Here is a 23,606-nt window from a genome sequence, read left to right on the forward strand (position 1 = left end):
CTCTCTAACATTCTCTATTCCCCAGTCAGTAGGTATAACCGTAAAAAGTGACCCTATATCTAATGTAACAAAATAAAAGTCTTGTGTATAGTCCAAAAGAAAAGTATCTCTATACAAACATTCTAAAAAAGTCTCTCTCTCTCAACACTGTACCAACCTTGTATAATACAGGGTGCAACATTTTTTCAACATAGATAGAAATAGGTTTGGTAACCCACCCTCCTCTTCTTCTTTCAGCTGTTCCTGTTAGGGGTCGCCACAGCGGATCATCTGTTTCCATTTCTTCCTGTCCTCTGCATCTTGCTCTGTCACACCAACCACCTGCATGTCCTCTCTCACCACAACCATAAACCTTATCTTAGGCCTTCCTCTTTTCCTGTTACCTGGCAGCTTCATCCTTAGCATCTTTTCCCCAATATACTCTGCATCCCTCCTCAGCACATGTCCAAACCAACGTAATCTTGCCTCTCTGGCTTTGCCTTCCAACCTGGGATGACCCTCTAATATGCTTATTATTAATTCTGTCCACCCTCGTCACACCCAGTGCAAATCTTAACATCTTTAACTCTGCCACATCCAGCTCTGACTCCTGCATTTTTGTCAATGCCACTGTCTCCAACCCATGTAACATAGCTGGTCTCACTACCCTCTTGCAGACCTTCCCTTTCACTCTTACTGGTACTTGTCTGTCACAAATCACTCCCGACACTCTTCACCCACTCCATCCTGCCTGTACTCTCTTCTTCACCTCTCTTCCACACTCACCATTACTCTGAACTGTTGATCCCAAGTATTTAAACTCATCCACCTTTGCCACCTCTACTCCCTGCATCCTCACCAATATTAAGCCCTATATTGCTGAGAACACAACGAAACGGCATTTCCAATGCTGGGGACATTATCAGTACAGGCATTCAACCACTGGGACAAGCAAAGGAGGAATTAAGTGTGTGGTTGCAACACAAGTCTGTTTTTCAGTGACCCAGCATAAGAGCCGTTGGTGAAACAAACGTGGATTCTTACAGCAGCAGTTTGAGCAAGTTAAATGATGCCTTATTAAGGTACAGAACTTTGTCACTGGACAATTTATACATAAGGGAATGTATTAAGTCAGGGGTTGTACCAAAAGGATTACTGGTATACAAATACCCTAACAATGTAAAAGTTAGTACAGAGTTTTATAATGAATTAATAACTATTTTTGACAACTGTGGATTTGATATTTTGAAAGCCATTATTAAAAATAATGAAAGGGAAATGTCCGGTTTACAGGAACATATTGACCATTTGAATAAGGTATTGATTAATGACCTTAAGTTTGGAGTGGAAAGTGAAAAGAAAAAAATATTATGACATAAGAGATCGAGTAGACCAGCACTGTGAGGAAATTTTAAAAAGAAAATCTAAAAAAATGGAGAGAGACATTAAACAGTACCAGGAAGGCAAATAATACCCACCTCCAAAGAGTTTTTCTAATAATGTACATTATGGGAAGGAAGGTAATTTAAATGCAGGACCAGATGACAGTGAACCATACAACAATGAGGACCACAATAAGCAACCTAATGGACATGGTTTTGTGGTACAGGAACATGGTGATTTAGAAAATTATTGTACATCACCACATAGATCAGAAAGACTTAATAAGAAACGGAACAACCATTTTTACAGGAACTAGGGTTACCAGAAGGGAGGGGGGTACAGGAACTTTGCCAGGTAAAAAATGATTTACTGACTATCAATCAGCATGCTGTCAATGATTTTAGTATGTCCGGTTTTCACATGTATAATTATAGTGGTTTGAATATTACAGTAGACGTCTTCAAGCTATTTATGAAGGGCCTTAAATTCATTCCCATGTACAAGAGTAACCTTACTCAGGTTATTTTGTATGTTAAATTATTTGTCCGAAAACTTATTTGGGAAGGAAATTAATTCAAATTACATACAGGCCCCTAAAAAATCCAGTACATTTAAGCCTCCCTTATAGCCACAGTTAAAAAACCTTGAAATGGTCTTGGAAAGGGAAATTAGAAAAGCTCATTTGGACCAAAAAACAAGGTATAATTTGACTGTTAAGTTGTTACAGGAGCTTCGTACCAATTCTAATACAAGGGTTATGGAACCCGACAAGGGAGGAGGAATTGTACTGATGGACAGAATCTTGTATGAAGCCTAAATGTTTGGCATTCTGCGTGATGAAAACACCTACAGTCAAGTTTCAATGAAATACATATTGCTTACAAAAATACATGTTTTGCCCTGAAAGATTTATTTGATCAAGGAATAATTGATTTTGAAGTTTATTCCTATCTGGAAAATAATAGGCCCAATAACAGTGTGGAAAACCCGCCTCTTACACCAATTGTGGCTTCTCAATGGTCCAAAATAGCTACATTGGTTAAATACCTTGACTGGAAGTTGAAAAAGTTGTGGAAGGGTGAAACTTAATATCTTATAAGATTCTTCGGATTTTTTTATGTAAAGTCAGGGTTGAATAGTCTAGTGAAAACTTGATATGTTGCTATCAATGTCGTGGATTTGTTTTCCGTTATTCCCCATGACATTGGACTTTCATGGTTGGAGGAAACCCTTAGAAGATAGGAAGGGGTATCCAGTAATGATATTTTCATCTGCTTGGAACTTGCAGAATTGATATGGAAAAATAACTTTTTATTTTTTGAAGGAGAGTTTTTCAGGCAGGAGCGTGGTGTAGCAATGGGGGCCAGTTGTGCCCCCACCTACGCTAATATCATCCTAGCTACATGGGAGTATAAGTAAATCACTAACGGTACATTTTCCAGTTGTTGGAGAATGCACAGCCAATACCTGGACGATATTTGCCTGTTTTGTGTTGATAGCTCAGAAAGATTAGATGAGTTTGTAACATACATTTCCCAAACTACCTCCTTCTTGAAATTCACTTACCAGAGTAGAGCTGACTGCATGAACTATTTGGATGTCTCCTTACAAAAGATGGGTCAAGGTTCAAGTCCACTGTATATAGAAAGGGGACATTTTCTAATTCTTACCTTAGTTTTTCTTGTGCCCACCCGTATTTTCAAAAGAGAGGCATTATTAAGGGACAATATGTGAGGTTCAGTCGTATGACATCATGTGATGACGATTTTCTCCATGAGTGTGACACCTTGCAGAATATGTTTTGGAACAGAGGTTACCCTGAAGAGTTGATACAGGAGGTTCAAAATGAAGTTTTGGCAGGAATGGCTGAAAAGTACTTTCCAATTTTAGGTATGGATTCCTTTATTCTGAACAAGAAGGGTAGACATGAGGTGGAGCAATCAGGATATAATAGGGCCTTTGTAACCTATTTTTGTGTGGACGCCTATTGTATTAAAAATGTTTTGGAAAAGGAATGGGCTAAATTTTCTGAACTTACAGATTTAGAAAATCTTAAAGGCAAACCACTGAAAGCTGTTTTCCGAAAAGGTAGGAACATTAAACAGTTGTTGGAACAGGCAAACCACACTGTTTTCTCTTTGAGAAAAAATGGTACTTATAAATGTGGTGCTTGTAACCAATCTTCCTATATTTTACAGGGTGAGGACTTGTACCTTTCAGCGAGACAAAAACCTGTGATAGGCAAGGGTTATTTCAACTGTAATTCTTCTGGACTGGTTTACCTGGTGGTCTGTGGGTCGTGTGATGGATTCTACATTGGCAAAACAGAAAGACAACTGGAACGTAGACTCTATGAGCACATGAATGACATGAAGAACAAAAATCCTAAAAATGCTATGTTTAAACATACCTTAGAATTTACTGGAGCTAGTTTTAGTTTTTTTGTTATTGACTCAGTACCCAAGGAAGCTAGAGGTGGAGCCTGGGAAACTAAACTTGAGTATAGGGAAACCTTTTGGCAGGTTACCTTAGAAGCCAACAGGTTCCCTGGTCTTAACCACATTTTTCTGGCTCCACTACTGAAATTAAGGTCTGCTAAGCTTTAAAGAGTTATAATAGTTTTTATTACAATTTGTTTCAAGAGTGTTTATTGTATTTGCAAACAGTTATTTTTATATGTACAACAGTGGGATTAATACATGCTGTTTATATATTTTTATTGTATAACATTTTTTATTACGATTAATTAACACTTAATTGATATTTAATTGAATTACAAGGTAAAGAATGGGTTGTAATTACACCTGTTTTTATCTGAAGTCTGCGAGGTGCTCAGACGAAAACGCATTGTTTTACTGTGTGGAACGTTAATGTTTTGCTGACTGCATCGATTAAACCACCTACTGTTTTATTCACTTTGAAGTTCCAGTTTTTTGTTTCATTGTGTTATTTTACTGGAATGCCTGGTGGTTTGTGTGAGGTTCAATGGAAGGATGCATTTTAAGTATAAAAACACTAGGGTTACCCAAACCGATTAAAACAGTGCTCCATACCAGCATTGCAGATAGTGTTAAGTTTCTATCAAACATTTTCAAGTTAAGGATCTACTAAGTCTGACCTTTCAGAAGGCACAAAAGAAAGTCCTTTATTTAAAAGTTAAGTCTGTGCCTCTGCAAGTTCAAATGACAAAAGATTTATAATCAAGTTGTTTGCGAGTTGCTGCAGGTATTCCTGAACACTCCTCTGTTCACTGTCACTTGCATTTGACGAGTATACCCCCTTCTCCTTCAGTTCTTTGATCTGCCATTCCTGTACACTGTTTTTATGGGTAGAGAACCAACAGTAAACATAAGAACGAATTAATGACAAAGGTAAAATATGTCCAAGCCTTTCTATCATTAAGTAAACAGTGTTAAGGGAAAAACTTGGGGCTGAGATTTACAAAGGCTAAGCATGATGGGGAAGCCTTAGCTCGGATGTTTTCCAATTACATTATGCCTTTCCAATTCAGAGATGACTCTACTGCTGAGTTTTTACACTTGTGGAAGCCTCAGCACAGACTGTAGTCTTGCAAGCAGAGCTGCATGTTAATGCAGGAATGGTTAATGCTAAATAACCATGTGCACTTCCCTAGGATTAGCTGCTGCTACCAATTTTCTCACAAGTGGGTCACAAATATTCAGCCAAATAAAAAGTGACCACTATCAAAATACTGCAGTTACTCATTCACTCCTAAGGCAGTACTCTTGGTGTTGGCAAGTTCAGTGATGACGTAGGAGTGGGGGGTTGTTTTAGCGTGTGCATATATAAAGACATGTGTACATGCCTGTATGGTCATGAATGAAGCTGCATATGCTCATGCGCGTGTGCGTATGTGGGCATGCATGTGTGCCTGGGTGATCATAAAAAATAGGTGGTTGGGTAAAGAATCAACTGTGTGTGTGAATGCAGGTGCATGTCTTTGCTAACTCACTTAATTTTCATGGTATTTATGCCCAGCTACAAAGCACAAAGGGAAAAGCCCTAACCATGACTAATACATGGGAATAACTAGAGACCTGGGCAATGAGGGAGAAGAAGGTACGGCAGAAGTGAGTGGTCAATGCCAGCTCACTCATTCTATGGCAGGGGTTAGCAATGCAATCCACTGCAATTTTAGCACCTACTACAGGAACAATGGGTTGCTATTAATGTAGAGGCAGGACAAAAAGGTTGGCAGGTATGGGGAATTTTTCCATGGTATCTGAAATCATAATGGTTCCTCTATACAAACTGCTAGAAGGAATTGTCAAATACGTTACTAAAGGCAAGATGTTTTTATTGCTGGGTCATTTTTTTAAAACAGGATTTCAGCATGGTTAACACAAGATCTCTAAATCTGCTCCAAAAAAATTACATTAATTAGCTAAAAAAAAAAAAACATGGGTGGGGGAGGTATGTTTATAACCATTTCCCTAGATCATGGAATAAACTGGTATTGAATATCAAACAGAACCGGAAGCTAATTTTAAAATCAACACCCTGGATAAAATGGAATGCAACAGCATACTGATTATTTTCTTCTCATGAGCCTGATTATACAATACGAAATTCACCAGAGAGGCATGATGCAGCTAGAATTCATTATGACAGACTGACAGGACTTTAGACAAGTGACAGAAATCCTAATTCAGCCAACTGAAACTACTTTCACCAAACCTCAGACTAATACTTTTTTTGCAGGGGACTATTTCCCTGTACCCCCATCTGGGGTACATCTGCCACCCCCCCCCCCCAAGACTTGTACTTCAAGATCACACAAAGGAGAAAAAGGGAAATCACCACTGTTTCATAATGTGGTTTCCACTGAGTTGCCTTTGCACTGTTGGCTTTTGCTGAAACAGTCATTGATCTACTGACACATTCCCATGTAACTTTTCTCAAACTGCATGCACTTATGTCAAATTCTGCAGGTGACATCTGGAACAGTCATCTTAGAGGCATAGGAAACAATATAAACATTAAACATTAGTTTAAAATATTACTGTCACACTATCAAGGACTTCATTAATAATAGCATATTCCTTTGTCCTCTCTGTTGCTACCGTCATGTCCCCTTGTGTAGCTAGACTACATTACTCATCACTACAGAATGGCATGGGTTCATGAAGTCAATTGCTTTGCACATGCCACTTGCTACCTAATAAAAATTATACAACAGAAGGCAGTGTTTTCTTTTCTCTTACAGTTGCATCTATTCATATTTCAAACTGCTGACTTGTACATATCAGTCATACTATAATTTCCCTGTGTCGTACCTCTTCAACTGTCCAGAAGTTTTCAGAATGTCCAGATTTCCTCTTATATTGTTGGTCTGTTTCTCTTAAAATTTGTGTTTTTCTGGCAAATCACATAGGACAGTACTCACTAAATAATGACAGACATTTGAGCTCAAGTTCATATCCTTTGGAGAATTCATACCAATATAATACCAGTTATATTATTAACTTTGAGTTTAGAAAAACAATATTTAAAAAGTGCTCCTGATTTTGCCCCCCCCCCCCACACACACACACACAAAATTATTTTTAACTTTGCTCAGTGTTGTAGTACTAACTGAATGGCAGCTATGCCCATGTTACATTGTTTACACCACTCAGATGTGTGCAATTTGTCATTAATGCTACGAATTATAAAAGTTTTTGTTAATGTACCTAATGATGCTATTGGAGCTTTTCTCATCAGCTCTGCAATGGCAAAAGGCAAGCTCTAGAGCCATGACCATTGCAAGATATAGCAAGTGTATACAACATAGGCAAAAAAAAAAAAAACAGTTAGTACCCATTTCACATAAATCTACATGTGAGATGTCTGCCTGACAGCATTATACAAGACAACCCCTCAAACGTCAAACACTTCCTGTGCTTCTCTTCTCAAACAGAAAAATCAGAAGTCATGGGCCTGCAGCTGGTACTTACTATGCCTTACCGCAGTTCTGCAATAAGCCTCCTTTCCTTGGCACTGAAATCAGGGCACTCATCTAGACCTGGCAGCAAAAAACACATGCACAGCTGCCAATTTTGTGAAGTGACAGAGGGAAAGAAATGGGTTTCTCACACAATGTTTACAATTTTTCACTTACCATCAGTAACTGGATTTCAGCTCAGTGACAGATGTGGCCATTATAAAGGCATGTACTGCACCTAATATTCTTTAATGTGTTTGTTTTGCATTTTCTTAAGCACACTTCTAAACCAGGTCAAGTCAACCATGTACATTAGTATCCTAGTTAAATCTGTTCCCATTTTGCATCCATATTCCTGTCAGATCTTAAAGTAATTACTGGTTACTATTCATAAGAAGAAGCCCGAGTGATTCCTATCTAACCTATGCTTTATTCTCAGACTGTCAGCCATAGAAACATAGGTCGTGGATACACCTCTATGCTTTATCCACGGCCTATATTTCTATGCCTGACGATCTGAGAATACTGCTCATCTGTAACTCAAAGGCACTACAATCACTCCAGTTACAGTTTATACAATTTAGGAAGGATCATTGGGTTATTTGCTCATATCAATTCATACATGTTCTTCCTTGGATCAACATTTCCAACACTCGCTACACCACTTTGATTTGAATGCAAGAGCTTTAAAATGCAAATTCTAGTCCTTATATAATAACACAACAAAAATAAACCTCTGCATCTTCTTTCTACAGCAGGCCTAGAAATGAAAACTTAAATTCTCTACTCAAGAACAGCTTCTTACCAAAAGGAGACAGCTGTCCTCTGTTTCACCAAAAGTGCTCCTCGACAGACTTAGCCACTTCCAGAAGCTAAAACAGGTCTCACCCCACAGGTGCAATAACTGTCATTGGAAGTGCATCATTGTAGTACGGTTCAGTCACCCTGTTACCCTCTGAAGTTTGCACTACAGCATCTAAGAAGGGATAATTAGAAGTTATGTACCTACCATAACGTTCCATGTTAGTTGTCTTCTCTCGCCTTCTTTCTTGCTGGATGGGTTCGGAGCCGATCCTCGCCCGACTCGCACTAGCTTTAGCTCGAGAACTCCTTTTACCAGCTCGAGGCAACCCTATATCCCATGATGCAAGGCGGAACTACCTCAGATCTCATTTGGTAGCTAACTAACCCTGCTAAAGACGTATCCTAATATAATTAGGAACCATGGTTTCTAAAAGAAGTCCTCATAACAATGCTCCAGAGGAAGCAATCTAATAGGAACTCTCCAAGATCTGTCCAGGCCAGGGGAAGGAGGAGGGGTAGAAAGAAGGCGAGAAGACAACTAACATGGAGCGTTATGGTAGGTACATAACTTCTAAATGTTAAGTTGTCAATCTACTTGCTCATTCTGCTGGATGGGACGTCCCTAGCACTGTATTCGGGTGGCTCAATGGAACAGACTCTTGAGAACAGTGGACCCAAAACTGGCACTATCTCTGGAGGCCAAATCCAACTTGTAATGAGACACAAAGGTATGGCGTGGCCCAAGTAGCTGCTGCACAAATAGTGTCAATGGGAAGTCTATCCTGAAAGGCTACAGAAGTGGATAGACTCCTGGTGAATGTGCTTTTGGCTTAGAAGATAGTTGTTTGCCCTAAGAGAGTACACATAGGAAATGGTGGAAGTCAACCATCTAGATAAGGTCACTTTAGATACTGGAAGACCCAACCTGTTTCTGCATAGGAGACAAACAATTGGTCTGATTTTCTAACTTGTTTAGTCCTATGTAAGTAGTACCTGAGCTGACGGTGAACATCCAAAAATGTAGCTTCTGTTCAGCTCTGTCAGAATAGTTAGGAAGAAACTGGTAGATCAATAGATTGGTTAATATTGGCTTGAGATACAACCTTGGGAAGAAAGGAAGGGTTAGTTCTGGGCGAACCCTATCCTTATGAAACACCAGATAAAGGTGAGCGAATACAGAGGGCCTGAATCTCAGAAACTCTTCTTGCAGAGGTAACAGCCAGCAAAAATATAGTTTTCCATGTCAACAACTTTAAAGAACACGTAGCAGGCGGTTGAAAAGGAGGTAGAATTAGGGATGCCAACATTAAGTTCAGATCGGAGGAGGATGTTTCACAGGCGGTTTTAGGAGAAAAACTCCTCTCAAAAGGCTTTGCATAACTTATGAGACATGATGTTATTGTCCTGCAAGCCAACATGAAATTTGGAAATAGCAGCCATTTGTACTTTGACTGTAGATGATGACGATCCCGAATGAAAAACCTCCGCCAGGAAATCCAAAACAGAATGTATAGGAGCGGTGAAAGGATCAATATTTCTGGCGTTTGCCCAAATAGAAAAAGCGTCGCCACTTGCTAGCATAAACAGTTCTAGTGGGCGACTTTAAAGAAGACACTAAAATGTCTCTGACTGAGTCAGAAATCATTGGTAGCCTGGCTAGGGAAGAAGTGGAGCAACCAAGCAGTGAGGTTGAGAGAATGAATGGCTCGGTGCTGCTGACCCGACTGGTGGATCAAAGATCCGGAACTGGGTCCAGATGCCAGGGCTGCACCAGAAGGTGATGATGTAGAGGCAACCCAATTTGTCGAGGCCAATATGGAGCAATGAGGATCAATTTGGCTCTCAAAGCGGTGGCTTTCTGAATGACTTGTGGAATCAATGGAAAGGAGGAAAAGCATAAAAGTCCCGAGGCCAATCCTGGGTTAGAGAGTCTCTCAAGGGTTGGCCTGGAAGAGAAATAGTGTGAAGTAATCTGGGCACTTGCTGTTTTGAGGGGTAGCGAAAAGATCGTAACAAAGGGTGCCCACTTCAGAAAAATCTGATCCACTACAGACTGATTGAGAGACCACTCGTGAGGCATCAGAATAGATCTGCTTAGCCTGTCCGCCAATAGGTTGGACCTGCGAGGATGTGCGTTGCTATCAGAACCGCTGAGAAGAGATCCCATTGCCAAAGTCTGAGAGCTTCGACATAAGGGATAGGACCTGGTTCCGCCCTGTTTGTTGATGTACCAGACCGGACATATTGTCCGTCTGTACTAATAGTCCCTGTGGGAAGAAAGTCGGTGAGGGCTTGCAGCGTTAAAAGCACTGCTCTCATCTCCAGGACATTTATGTGCAGGTGGTATTCTATGGGTTGCCGTCCGTGGACCATCCTGCCCTGATAATGCCCCCCACCCGATCAGAGAGGCATCCGTGGTGACTGTGGCAACTGGAGGAGGGAACAAATGAGTCGGCCCTGATGAAGAAGAGGGAAGATACCCACCATAGTAGATGAGCCCTGCAAGACTGTGTCACTAAGATCTCGTGTCTCATGGGCAGATCATTGATGCGACCACTGCGTGAACAACATCCACTGCAGGAGGCATGCATGTAGAAGCGAGCTAGTGGAAGAAGAACAATGGCTGCAGCCATTAGGCCTAGAACCTTCAAGACAAAACCTGGCTTTGACCTTGCTGCTTTGTAACAGAAGCTGAACAAATTTCTGGATGTCCAGAATCCTTTTGATTAGTCTGGCTAACATGTTGTGATATCTAACTCTCGCCTATAAAGGTGATAGATTGGCAAGGCAGCAGAGAGGATTTTTCGAAATTCACGAAATTCCTAGACTCTTGCAAAGCTGTAGGTGTAGTCTCTGGACCGAAGCTGATCCTTGGAGGTGGCGGAGAGGAGCCAGTCATCCAAATAAGGAAACACTTGGAATCTCGGCGTCTCAGGTGAGCTGTGACCACCGCCATGCATTTGGTGAACACTCTGGGGGCTGAAGTGAGGCCAAGGGCAGTGCTCTGAATTGGTAATGACTGGCTCCCAGCAGCGGAGAAACCTTCTGGGCGTCTGTGAATCTTTATATGATAGTGCATCCTGAAGGTCTATCGAGCATCCAGTTGTCCTTGCCCAGAAAGGGCAGAATGGATGCAGCGTGACCATCGGAATCTTGCCTTTTTGACAGACTTGTTTAGTCTGCTTAGGTCTAGTATTGGTCTCCAATCTCCGTCCTTTTGGGGACCAAAAGAATCTGAGTAGAAGCCGGATCCTACTTGGTCTGCGGCACTGTTTGGATGGCTCTTTTTCCCAGGAGTTTTGAAACTTCCTGTTTTGCCAAATCCTTTGACCGGGTGAGATGTCTGGAAGGGATTGTAGAGGTCGGAAACCTTCGAAGGGATTTTGTAACCCTCGGATATAATCGACTGTACCCACTTCTCTTGTGATAGGGATTGCCAGGCTACTGGGTACAGCAAAATTCTTCCTGACTGCCTCCAAGGGTGGACAGTCGGGCAACACCTCAGGGATGCTGAAAGGCTTCTCAGGAAGAGGCTCCCTGTTGCCCTGGTTCTGAGGACCCCCTGCCTCTAGGGCGTCTATTATTGTTACCCCTCTGCCTCTAGGGGTAAACTGACCCACGTGGGTCGGTGTAGCTCCTTGGGCTTCTTGGACCACATCTTCCCCCTTCTGACCCTTGGGATATGGTCTAGAAGGAGTGGAAACTGGACTCCAACGGCAGAAAGAGTTTACCGTCTTGTTCACATCTGGTCAAAGTATCCTTCACCTGAGGTCCGAACAAAGCCGGAACGATCAAAGGGGTGTTGGTGAAGGGCGCCTTAAAGGGTCCAAATTACACAGCCGCATCCAGGCTTGGCGTCTAAGCAACACCTGTGCCTGCGGCCCTGCTCGTTCCATCGGCTGCATAAGATATGAGCCGCATGGAGGAGTTAGATATCCAATTCAGGATAGCTAGCTGAGAGGCAATCTTTTCCTGAGCCCCAGCAGCTCAAGGATCCTGGACTACTTCTCCCAGTTCCTTGAGAATATCTCGTTGAAGCCTGGTGATGACAAGGTAATTCAGCTTAACGCGAGAATCGAGCGCATACAAAAGTGGCTGAAGAAAACATCCGCTTTCCATACCTGTCCATGGTCCTAGAATCCTTATTAGGAGGATGGACAGGTACTGAAGGATCCGCCAGTTCCTTCTTAGTGGCCGCCACCCACATAGCATCCACAGAGACACCTTTGGACAGGAACTGTTTGTCGAAGGGCCGTGATGAACTTGGATGGTCTCCTGGGGACAGGTTCCACAGAATCTGGAGCCCCGCGCGCTCGAGCCACTACCTGCATGAGTGGGTCGAAGGCGAGACACCCAGGAGGTGGAGGGTCGGGATCCAAAAGCCTCCAGGTATACTGACTCATCCTCGTGGGGGTCAATGGAGGCCAATTCCCCTCTGTTTGAGGAGCTCAAGGATGTCTGAAAATGAGACATCCTCAGAGGGACCGTGGGGAACCCTCCGACTCATCTAAGTCGGTATCAGATGTAGTAGACTCAGGGAGTCTGTGTGTTTCCTCTTACCGTCCTCTTCCGGGGTTCCCCTGCAGGGTCAGGAGAAACCTCGGAAGAGGAGAAGGTCCCAGTGGGAAACCTGGGGCGATGGATCCCTGGGCCTGAGAGCAGAGGCTGGCAAGAGGCATCTGCAGGCACTGATGAGGGGAGCTAGAGGATAGACCGTTGACCAGGCTCAGAGGCCAGGACACTCCTCATCACCTCAAAGGCTCCTCTCCCGGGAGACCTGAACACACCGCTCCGAAGAAACAGGAATGGTCGGCTCAGGAGAGAGAAGGCTCCGAGGCCGATGTCGGCCGAGCTTACCAAAGCCGAGCTCCGAGGAGGCGGGGTCGGACAAGGGTCGATGCCACTAGCCCCTCGGGCCGACAGTGGAACCGGCGACCGGATCCTCAAGGAAAGTCTCAAGGAGGAGATCGGGCCGAGGATGACGGAGCGAAGGATGTCGGCTCGCACGCCAGGCTGTCGCTGTCCCAAGCTCCGGCTCCGAACTCTGGTGTGGAGTCGGAGGAGGAATCTCAGAGTGGGGCTATAGCCGAAGCCTGTTGAGGCGGGCTATGGAGCATTTGGGGCAGTGCCTGAGACTTCAACAGCCTGCTTACCACCCTCTCCAAATCGTGGTCAGACAGCCTGGAAGATCTCGAAGATCGGCACCGATGGTTCCGCTCCGACAAAGGAGACCCCAGAGCCGAGTGAATACTTAGTATCGAAGGGACCCGGGATCTCTTACGGGCCGAGCCGCCGGGCAGAAGTCCCTTGAACCCCAGATGGAGCCGAGGATCTCTCGGCTCGATGCTGGATAAAGTGTCGGCTCCAGCGAGAGCGACAAGGCAACAGTAGTCAGGGTATCGGGCCGGCGGCACCAAACCCACTACTCTAGCAGAAGCATCGGCTCCAGCCGGCCGATATCAACCACGGAGGAGGCTTGGACACTGTAGCCTGAGCCGGTGGCTTAAGAGGTTCCTGCCCCTTGCTTAGGAGGAGAACCTTCAGGTTTTAACAAACCTGATCAGTTTGTTCCTCCTTTCCTGCAGGACTCTCTGGCTAAGGCATGACACAGCACTAGGAGTCCTGCAGGTGCAAAACCCAGGCAATACACACAGAAGTGTGACCGTCTGTCAGGACATTTTCTGACAGCACTGGTCACACTTCTTGAGCCCAGACCTTGCCTTCCCTAGACATCCTAAAGGATATACACAAACAGTCCCCACACACACAACTTAATCCCTACACAGACACACAGGAAGGGAATAAACTTGGGAACTAGGCCTGACTAAAACTTTAACTGAAAAACTATTTTAAAAGTTTAAAAGGGAAGGAATAGGGTGGGCTGTACTAAATACAGGCTAACCTAACACTGAAGAAATTAAAACCCTAACTAAACTTTTTCTTATTTAACAAGAAAAACTTACCTCAACTGGCAAAGGAGACCTCTTCGCTAAGCGGCAAGCGAGATCTGGGTAGTTCCGCCTTGCATCATGGGATATAGGTTGCCTCGAGCTGGTAAAAGGAGTTCTCGAGCTAAAGCTAGTGCCAAGTCGGAGCCGAGGATCGGCTCCGAACCCATCCAGCAAGAATGAAGGCGAGATTGACAACTTAACATTACAAGGGTATGGCTCACTATAGCAAAGTCTTAGGATGCAATAAGATGCTCAATCTGGAATATTATAAGAAAGTCCTTTTTTATTGCATAATTTATTACTAAGAGCATGGCATCCAGGTCATTTTGCATTCATCAGGCTGTTCGTTGAGTATATTATTCCCCCTTCCATATGCACTTGTCCAAAAATGACACAACTTGAATGCTCAAAGCAATTTATTAGGAAAATTAAAGGCCTAAATCATAAAAACTATGTGAATTGCCTCAAAGCCTTGTTCTTCTTCTTGGCGTCATACAGGCTATTCAGAGGTAATCTCTGCCTCATGTACACAGCTTAACATACCCTATCCTGTCAGACCTACTGCACATTTGCAAGTCCAATGGCAGCCATGAACAACCACTTAAGACATCGTGATCTCTTTTGCAACATAAACATGACATGCTGTATGCAATCTGGTTTGATTGTTGACAGTAGCTGATACAAAGACAAATTCTAATAATCTATTATCCCAATAAAAAAGGGGGGACCTTTGAAGGACATATAGTGCTATATATACTAGTATACTGCCTCAGTCTTTGATTTTTACTAACCAGGAAAACAGCTTCGTTCATTGCATGGATATGAATCAAATGAAACCAAGCACACCAGGCAGGTGTTTATGGGAAAAGGAGAGAGAGAGATACAGCTGAATAAAATCAGTTTAACACTTGCACCATTTACCCCTACCTCATATGACCTTTTGTACTGGCAGCATGCATATTGTGAAAACTTACAGAACAAATATTGAGTCTTGAGACATCAGCAGGTAGCTCCCAAAAGATGCAATACCAGAGAGATACAGACAAATCAAAACAGCACACGTGCTTCATGAAGAATAAATGACTTGTGGTGTCAGGTACCACTGGGAGAGCTAAAAAGACAATGATGACACAGAAGTGTTAATCCCCCACCATGGGGTGCTCACTAACTACCCATACAAGGTCAGTCTCACTGTTGTTTCTGGCTCTAAAAGGGGTTGGGAGGGTGGCCTAATGATTAAGGTGCTTGCTTTACAAACACAAGGTGCAGGGTTTGAGTCTCACAAGAGATAATTGGCTAGGCTTAAAATGGCTCGCAAGGGCAGTTAGATTAGTGCTAACCTATGAACCTATAAAAGAGATTATGAAATGGAATATAACAATAAAATAGTTGTGTGTTACACTTTTTATCAAATATTACTCAGAAAAAATGTTAAACATAAAATAGTAGTTCTCCGTGTTACTCAGCTCTAATGACGACTTTTTGAAACTATGGGAAGTCACTGCCCCTTCTAATAAAACTGAAAAAGTTGGAAAAATGACTGCCCTCAAGTTAAAATGAACAACTTGGTAAATGATGCTCCTAGAGTCCTGACGAGATTTTACTGGCTTGTAAGTACATGATTCAACTGACAAGGTGTAAAATGCAAAGTTTAAAACATCTATGACAAGTGTAGTCAAAGGTAAACTGGTATGACAATTTGTACATGAGGCACTGAAACAGAATAGTGTCAAAACCTAGTGCCTTAACTTAGCAATCTTATCAAGAAACTGTGCAGCTTCCTCATATTTTCAGGTTAAGGAGTTGTATAAACAGACTGACAGACTATTTGCCCATTTTCCATCACAAGCACATACAATAAAATAAGCAAAATACCTGCGACGGACACATCAAAGCAAAATACAATACTTTGCAATACTTCCATAAACCCCCTTCGGGACAGGTATTTGTCACTGGGAGAGAACAACAGCATTGGAAAGAGCCAGTGTATAACAATGAAACAGACATTTTCTGCATACAATAACAGAGTAAGTGAAGGAGGTGGAGACAATTATAGTGAGGAAAACAGAGGTTAACTTGAGAAAGATGAAATACATAGCAATAATCATTTCTCCTTTACGCCTACATCTGAAATGGAAGAAGTGCACATCACTGCACATGAAAGAAGAAATTGGTTACACTTTTTTGTTTTTGGCTGATGTGTAAATAGGTCACAACTGTTTCAGAGATTTTAAAGACAAGGCTTATTCAGATTCAGTACAAGTATGTTGTTTAGGCTTTCGAAGTCCTGACATGTTTTGCTGGTATTAGGAATTCTGCCCGCTAAATGAGCTTAATATTATTCCAATACTTCTACAAATCGGTACGGACTGCCTCCTGAAAAAGGATGCATAGCCTTTTATTCCTGCAGGTGCTGTCATCTAATGGAACAGCAATGCCTAGAGGTTTAAGCAGTGAAGTATGAGGATGATGACATTTGCAAAGGAGAAAATATCTCAGAACCAAGATAGCAGGTTAGTTTTAAGAAAGGTTAAAAGAGGATCACCAGTACAGGGCAGCTTCTCTGGCCATATAGTTAAATGAAAACTAAAGACTTCAAAACTAGAACAGGCTTACTAAGCAAAACAAAAATAGCAAAAAATCGTCTACTGTTTAGTAGTTGTTTTATAGCAGATCAAACAAATAAGTATTTTACTGTAAGGATTAGTCATCACATGCCAAAAAGTTAAGCACCTATACTTTTATGAACTGATCTGAAATCAATGCTTGATGAATGCTAGCCATGTCAATATGAAAAAAAAATGTAAAACAAGAAATGGTTATAACACTGCCTTTGAAAATCAATAGTATGATTTCCAACCAGGTTAAATAAAATTAAAAGCACACTTGCAGAAACTGATCTCCGCTTTGCAGGGTTTTCACTCCCTGCATATTATATTTACTATAAACAATTCTGAGGCCATTGTATTTCAGGGACAGGTAATTTTTCATGGGGAAGTCTCATTCAAAAACAGAGCAGTACTCACAGTGTCTACCCCCCACTGTATACAAACTGATAGGGGCAGAGAATCAAAGTTTTAAAAAATATTGTCTCATTTAAACAAACACTGTACGATAAACTGAACTACAAAAAAATAATTTATCTGGTTTTGCAACCAACAGTCGGACTTCACTTGCGATACAGACTGAGAGATGAGAAATTACACTATTGTCACGCCAATTTTCCTATGGCTTTTCATTTTAAGTGTGATGTAACTGTACTGTTTCTTGTAGTGGCTGACCTTACAGACATCATGTATACATATAACCATTACTTTCACATACATGGTACCTTACCTCTCAGCATCATCAGGAACAGAGACGAGGATGAACATTTTCCGGGACACAAGATGCAAATCAAGATTATGGATTTATAAAGGTGACAAAATAAGAGTACATGAATTGTTTTCCAAAGGAAAACAAGTCTTTAACTGTAATTCACAATTCGTTTCCATCAAATCATCACGGATTTCAAGAGTTTACAGCAAACTTATGAGCAGAAATTAGGGGCAGTTGAAAGATATTCCTCAGTATGACTTTTTAATTGTTTGCTTATTATTGCTCCTTTTAAGATAACCTTTTACTGAAGCATGGCTGTTTGGAAAATATTAAATGTCTAACATATACACAAGAGATTCCTGTTGAATCAGAAGTGTGATAAATGAGAATTAGAAATAAGTCAAGCTGTCACTGACTGTATACAGTTATAAACTGTTTACAATTCCCTACCAAAGAACGAGGGCAGAGTGTCTTGAGAGTCTGCCAACAGTAGCCAAGAGCAAAGTCCGAAAGATCTGCCATCATGACACCCACAAAAGGTGAAGATACCTGCTGACGGTACAGAACTACACATTTGTTGTTCATGCCAAACAAATGCAGTAGCAACTGTCACTTTCCATTAATGTCAGCATTTTGCATTTTCACTTCTTACTATATTTCTATTCTTCAAACAAGCAAACATCTCTGAACTCTCCCACATACAAGGTCTACACTAACAACTCAATCATGCTACTTGGCTGCATTCTACTCTTGATGGTCATGCATGAGTGGTAACTAAATCCTCAAATCAACAAAGGGGTATGAGGCCATCATAATGTGAGACCATCAAGGAGTCGAGCTGTAACAAGACTATAAGAAATCTAATAACACCTTGGGGGGCATTTACAAAAAACTTATTCGATGAAGGAACATGGGGCTAATGTTATTGTGAAGGTTCACATGAAGTACTCCATCCATCCTGGGCCAGTTCTGCAGTCCACATTTATAGCTTCAACAGACCATATATTTTATGACTTGAGTCAATTAAAATAATGGAGAGACTGAGAAATGTCATTTATCTCTTTTGTGGTAGACATGGAAGACAAATAAGGAAGGAACAAAAACCTTTAAATATCTCTTGAACTAGATTGAGTACAGTAGGGTACTACATTTAAGAAAGCACTGGACATAATACTAGTCTTTGGGGAACAGAAAAAATGAATACTGAAAGGAGAGGGTATATAACATGCCAGATTACTCCAGTAAAAAGTGGAGAAGGCAGACAGGGAGTGCAAAATCAAGCTCCAAGAAACGAGCACAAACCTAAACAGATGATAAGCGTGTGTGTGTGTCACCATTGTTTATAACTATACTTCAGTTTGAGATTCAACTGCACCTTGTAATTAAACTAGACTAAGAGAACTATTACTGCAGCAAATTATACATGTCAATGTATAACTGACCCAGAATAAATATGCTACAAGTTCAACATGGCCTTTGTGTAGTGGAAAAAAAAATGAGAAAAGAAAATAGAGTTTTAAACATGACACTTATGTGCAGAAGAAATAAAATGCCTTTCCTTTGATACAGGTTAGCCCCCAGCCCATTCGCCTCTCCCACTTCAGAAAAAACTCCTGGGAGGTTTCAAGACTCTGTATGAAATCACTGACAACTAAAATAATGATATATGCAAACCACCTTCACTCGCTCTTAACAATCAAAAGACAGAAATTATTCATATCCTACCTGAATGAGACAACAGATGCATGCGTAGCCGTAAACTGTCCAGGAAGCTCTTGCCACAAAGTTCACACCCAAATGTCTTGATACCACTGTGTAGTTTCCTTAAAAAGAGAGAGATGTACATTATTTTTCACTATTATGCCACATCGTAACTCCCTACCTATCCTGTCTAATGGCATGCAGTGGTCAGAGTATGCATCTAAGCAGACAGACTTCAGAAACTTGCTCTACACATTAATCAGAGGGTGAGAGTGGAGAACTGCACAATAACCAAAATCGGTGCTTGAGAAAAACTTTCTTCAATCATGTATCAAGGTGGAATGGGAGGGTTATAGGGTGTAAATTGGATGTACTGAAGAAAAGGCAGCATTAGCAATTTGTGCGAGTGAACACAGTAAGTCTGTCCTGAACAGAATGGAAAACCTCATGCAGTTTTTCAACATTTAAAAAGTCAAGCATCTGTATTCCAAAAAAGATGTACAACAGGATATACAAGTGCAAGACTACAGAAAAAAAAAAAAAAAAAGTTCAAAAGCAGAAAGGGGAGGTTGGCAGCTACCAGCACCAATAATCTTTATTGGTTTCATAAAATTAAAAAGCACAAAGATGATTAAAGCATAGACAGGCTGGGCTTACTGCAATTCAAGCTTAACGATCAAGAAATTGGGCAGAAGTAGGGAGGTATTTCCTTAACAGTATCGGTAACTTGTATGTCATCTATCAAAATGGATAGTCAATGAGGGCTGCATAACTCTTTGCTAACAAGTTATTCCTTTTAAGAAAAACAAATGCAAAGCAGCAGTTAACACCCTGATTTTAATGCTTCATCTTTATTACAGCTCAGATTTTTCCATCACCCAATCATTCTCCAAAAGGCACTGGAGAAATCAGCTGAATTTTGCTTAGCTACAGTCATTCAGTTCAGCTTTACCATTACTTGCCCATACAATCTTAAACGCTCACTGTATTTTTAAGAGGCACCATTTTTCAAGTAAACTATTTCATCTGTTCACCAGTCTGAGAGAACAATTCCTCTCTACCTTCCATAGAAAGAATAGTTTACTTGAAAGATGGAATAGTTTACTTGAAAGCTGGTGCCTCTTAAAAATATTCCATCTGCTCACCAGTCTAACAGTTCCTCTCTAACTTCCATAGATGTAGTTCATCATCTTTTACTGGAGATCACTGACATTCATCAAGCAAATGGCAGCCCAGCATCCAGAATTATATTATCAAATTTTGTATTTCACATAGAAATGATATTTACTGAGAACATAATGACTATTATAATTAGTGTTGCAGCTACTTCAAATAACTAAGTTATGTTAGTGTAACTGGTACTGCTCAAATTACGACCTCCCACCCCATCCACCTTCACAGCGAGCTCTCATCTCAGCTTCTGGTAGAGAGAGGCCTATCATCACAGGAGACCAACTATTTTATATACATGTGTGAGTACACACAAATACACACACACATATTCTATACATATATATATATATATATATATATATATATATACACATATATATATATACACACATATATATACACACATATATATACACACACACACACACACACACACACACACACACACACACACACACACACAAGACCAGCTACAGGACACAACAAAAGGGACCAGACCAATTCAAACCCAATTAGGCTCTGCAAGAAGCAACCAGGCAGCTCTCTCTCTGTATGTGGCTGGGAGGGAGGGGACTAGATAACACTGACTCACTACAAAAATGGAACCAAAGTGCAAGGGATGGTTTAGTTTTTTTTTAGTCATGTGAAAACAGATTGAGGAGAACTATCATGGAAAGTGTGGTGCAGTTAACACAATCTGTCACCAAAGCAACACAGTTAAAGGACTGTCAGTCATTTCAAACATATTTAAAACAGAAATGCTTAAGAGTGGTTTGCTTAAGACAATGGAATTATGAAACAACTAAGAAGCACTGGAGGTAATGATTTATAAGCCTCACATGGAACTGACAGAACAAAGACAGGGCCATGTAGGCAAAGACCAACGATACACACCCCTCTACTGTTCCACTGTCCATCTTCATTAATCTGTTAGACTGCCTTCTTAAGACCCTTGAACAACACTTACCTACAATTTCTACATAGCCATTTTTAAGTATCATTCACTTTACTATGATTACCCTCTTTTTTGAGATGTCAATATCTGCAGTCATGAAGAAACTAACAAAACCGTCTATAGGGATCGGTCCAAGGTTTTCCCATGCACATTCAAGACTTTCTACGCGACTACAGAAAGACAGAATTTGTAAAAGCTCTGAAGCACAGCGTGCACTAGAAAAGCATGTGATGCAACAGTCCCCTCTCCTCAAAACACTGTTCTTCCACAATACCTACATTCTGTATTCTGAGAGAGTTTCAAATGGTTTCCCCTTACCTCAGTCAAGCAAACCAGTTCCCAGCACTACTGCAGCTGTTGGCCTTCTGGTCTGTAATACTGGTATTTTTGTAGCAATACTCTAAATGCTTTATGAATGATCTTGGTCACCCTACACCACACCAAACATCCCCCTAACCCCATGGCTTCTTTACAGAAGGCTCAAAATTGAAAAAAATAAATTACATTTGTGTCCGCCAGCAAACTCAAATAATAAAATAGAGCTTCCCTACTATCTACAGGAATGTATTTGCCTTTCTTTTTTTTACTCACTGGAGTGGCTACTTAACATGCCATTGATAATGATACAAAGGTCACACTCACCTGTGCTGTAATAAACCAACTTTCATTTAATGGATACAGTTTTCTGAACTTCCATATTCTCCAGTATGTCAGTTTGCATTACAGAATTTAAGATTCAATTAATCTCACCATCACTCTGATGTTCACAGTTTCAAAATTATTTTCCAGTTTTAACACAGAACTCGTTGTCGCTGCAGTTAATTAAAAACATATTAAACAGGATAAACTGCAAAGACTCTGCACTCAGAAAAAAGTTGCTATATCTGGACATAACTTTGATCCAATGCCTTGCACAATGCTTTGGCTTGAAACTTGCCTTTTTGCTAAGCTATTTTAGTAATTAGAGAGCTTATCTATTTACCTTTTTTTGACCTTAGTCTTCACCAGTGTAAGGACAACAGTCGTCAGTCTACAGTTTTATACCCCAATCTAGTGGTACATTCATCTGACACCTAACACCTCAAAGTCTATCATACCATTGAAGTTCAGTATACTGCAATCTCTTTCTGTAATCACTACAGTTCCAGTGTTTGCACACCTCACTCAATAACTGAATGTCTGATAAACAATTATGAAGGAGCTAAAACTGTACATGCTATTTAAATTGATAAAATGTTCAGCAAAGAAATAAAAAATGTGACAAACAGTATTTAATAAACAGGAAAAAAAAAACTACAAAACATTGCTGGCTACATTATGCACCTTCTAAGAACAAACACATGTTTTTGAGATCTGGATGGATATGTTCATAAAAATCTGACCCCTAAGACCATAACAGCTTCAAGGACTTACCAAGAAAAACAAACCTCAATGTTTTGAAAGACTGAAAATATCTTTAAAATATATTTGCATTTTACTAATGCATGCAAATCAAATGTAAACTATGTGCTCTTCAAAAGGGCTGTAAACTAAAATGGGTTTCAAAACAGTCAATTAACATAAATCTGCATATGAATACTGTATGCCAATTATATGCCAAATGTGTACTCAAGAATGCGTTAAAAACTAGGACTCTTTGGTAGAAGAAAAAAAATAAAAGAAAAAAAAAATTGGTTAGCACTCGTAAGACTTCAGAATACTCACATTATTACGTTTATGCGACACTATAAGCCATTTAATAAAGTAAACAACTTCATACTTTAGCTACAGCTTAAGAAAAGGAAAGAATAGTCAGATACTATGAAAGACAGAGCCCGGGAATTATGTAGACGTTGTATTTATCAGTAAAATAGCATGCTAACACTCTGAATCTTATACAGAAACAACCCCCCCATCCCCCAAACAGAGTGAACATTACCCTAACTGTGAAAGTGCAATAACCCATGAAGAAGCTGCAATGCCATCAGAATCATTATCATTAGGTAAATACTGCCTAAAGGGACAAAAACTCCAACTTCCAATACTCTGCCTGAAGAACTTAAAGGTATTGTGCAACACTGAGAGCATGCACATTCAGAATGGCATGGTACATAAGAATTGTGTTTTAAAAATGAGGCCTCATGCAGAGCAGTAGGCCCCTCACAGTGCCACCAAAGAACTATGTTTGCACATTTTACAAGGTACCACAAAGCTTATAAATTGCCTCACTCTTTTCTTTTTGTCAAAATAAGAAATGCCACGTGCTTCTCCTGCAGCAAGTATCACATGTAAAGGACATAAATCCCCAGTTTTCTCAGCAAATTGCAATGTAATCTAGTTTCTATATTGTGTTCCTATCACTTGGGGAGGGGGGGGCACTGAAACTATAAATCATGCCTTAGAGAGAGGCCATAATTAC

At 40.8% G+C, this 23,606-nt stretch overlaps 1 protein-coding gene across 4 annotated transcripts in view; it reads right to left on the reverse strand.

Moving 5' to 3' along the window:
• Nucleotides 1-23,606, reverse strand: part of ZBTB16 (zinc finger and BTB domain containing 16) — a 1,288,889-nt gene that overhangs the window by 1,028,684 nt on the left and 236,599 nt on the right. For all 4 annotated transcript variants that reach the window (XM_044081079.1, XM_044081076.1, XM_044081078.1 and 1 more), the window contains exon 3: nucleotides 19,105-19,202. In XM_044081079.1, coding sequence (XP_043937014.1) covers nucleotides 19,105-19,202 — 98 coding nt within the window. The remainder of the gene's footprint in view (nucleotides 1-19,104; nucleotides 19,203-23,606) is intronic.

This window comes from Protopterus annectens, chromosome 8.part0 (genome assembly GCF_019279795.1).
Source record: "Protopterus annectens isolate FY-2018-M chromosome 8.part0, PAN1.0, whole genome shotgun sequence".
NCBI classification, from domain to species: Eukaryota; Metazoa; Chordata; order Ceratodontiformes; family Protopteridae; genus Protopterus; species Protopterus annectens.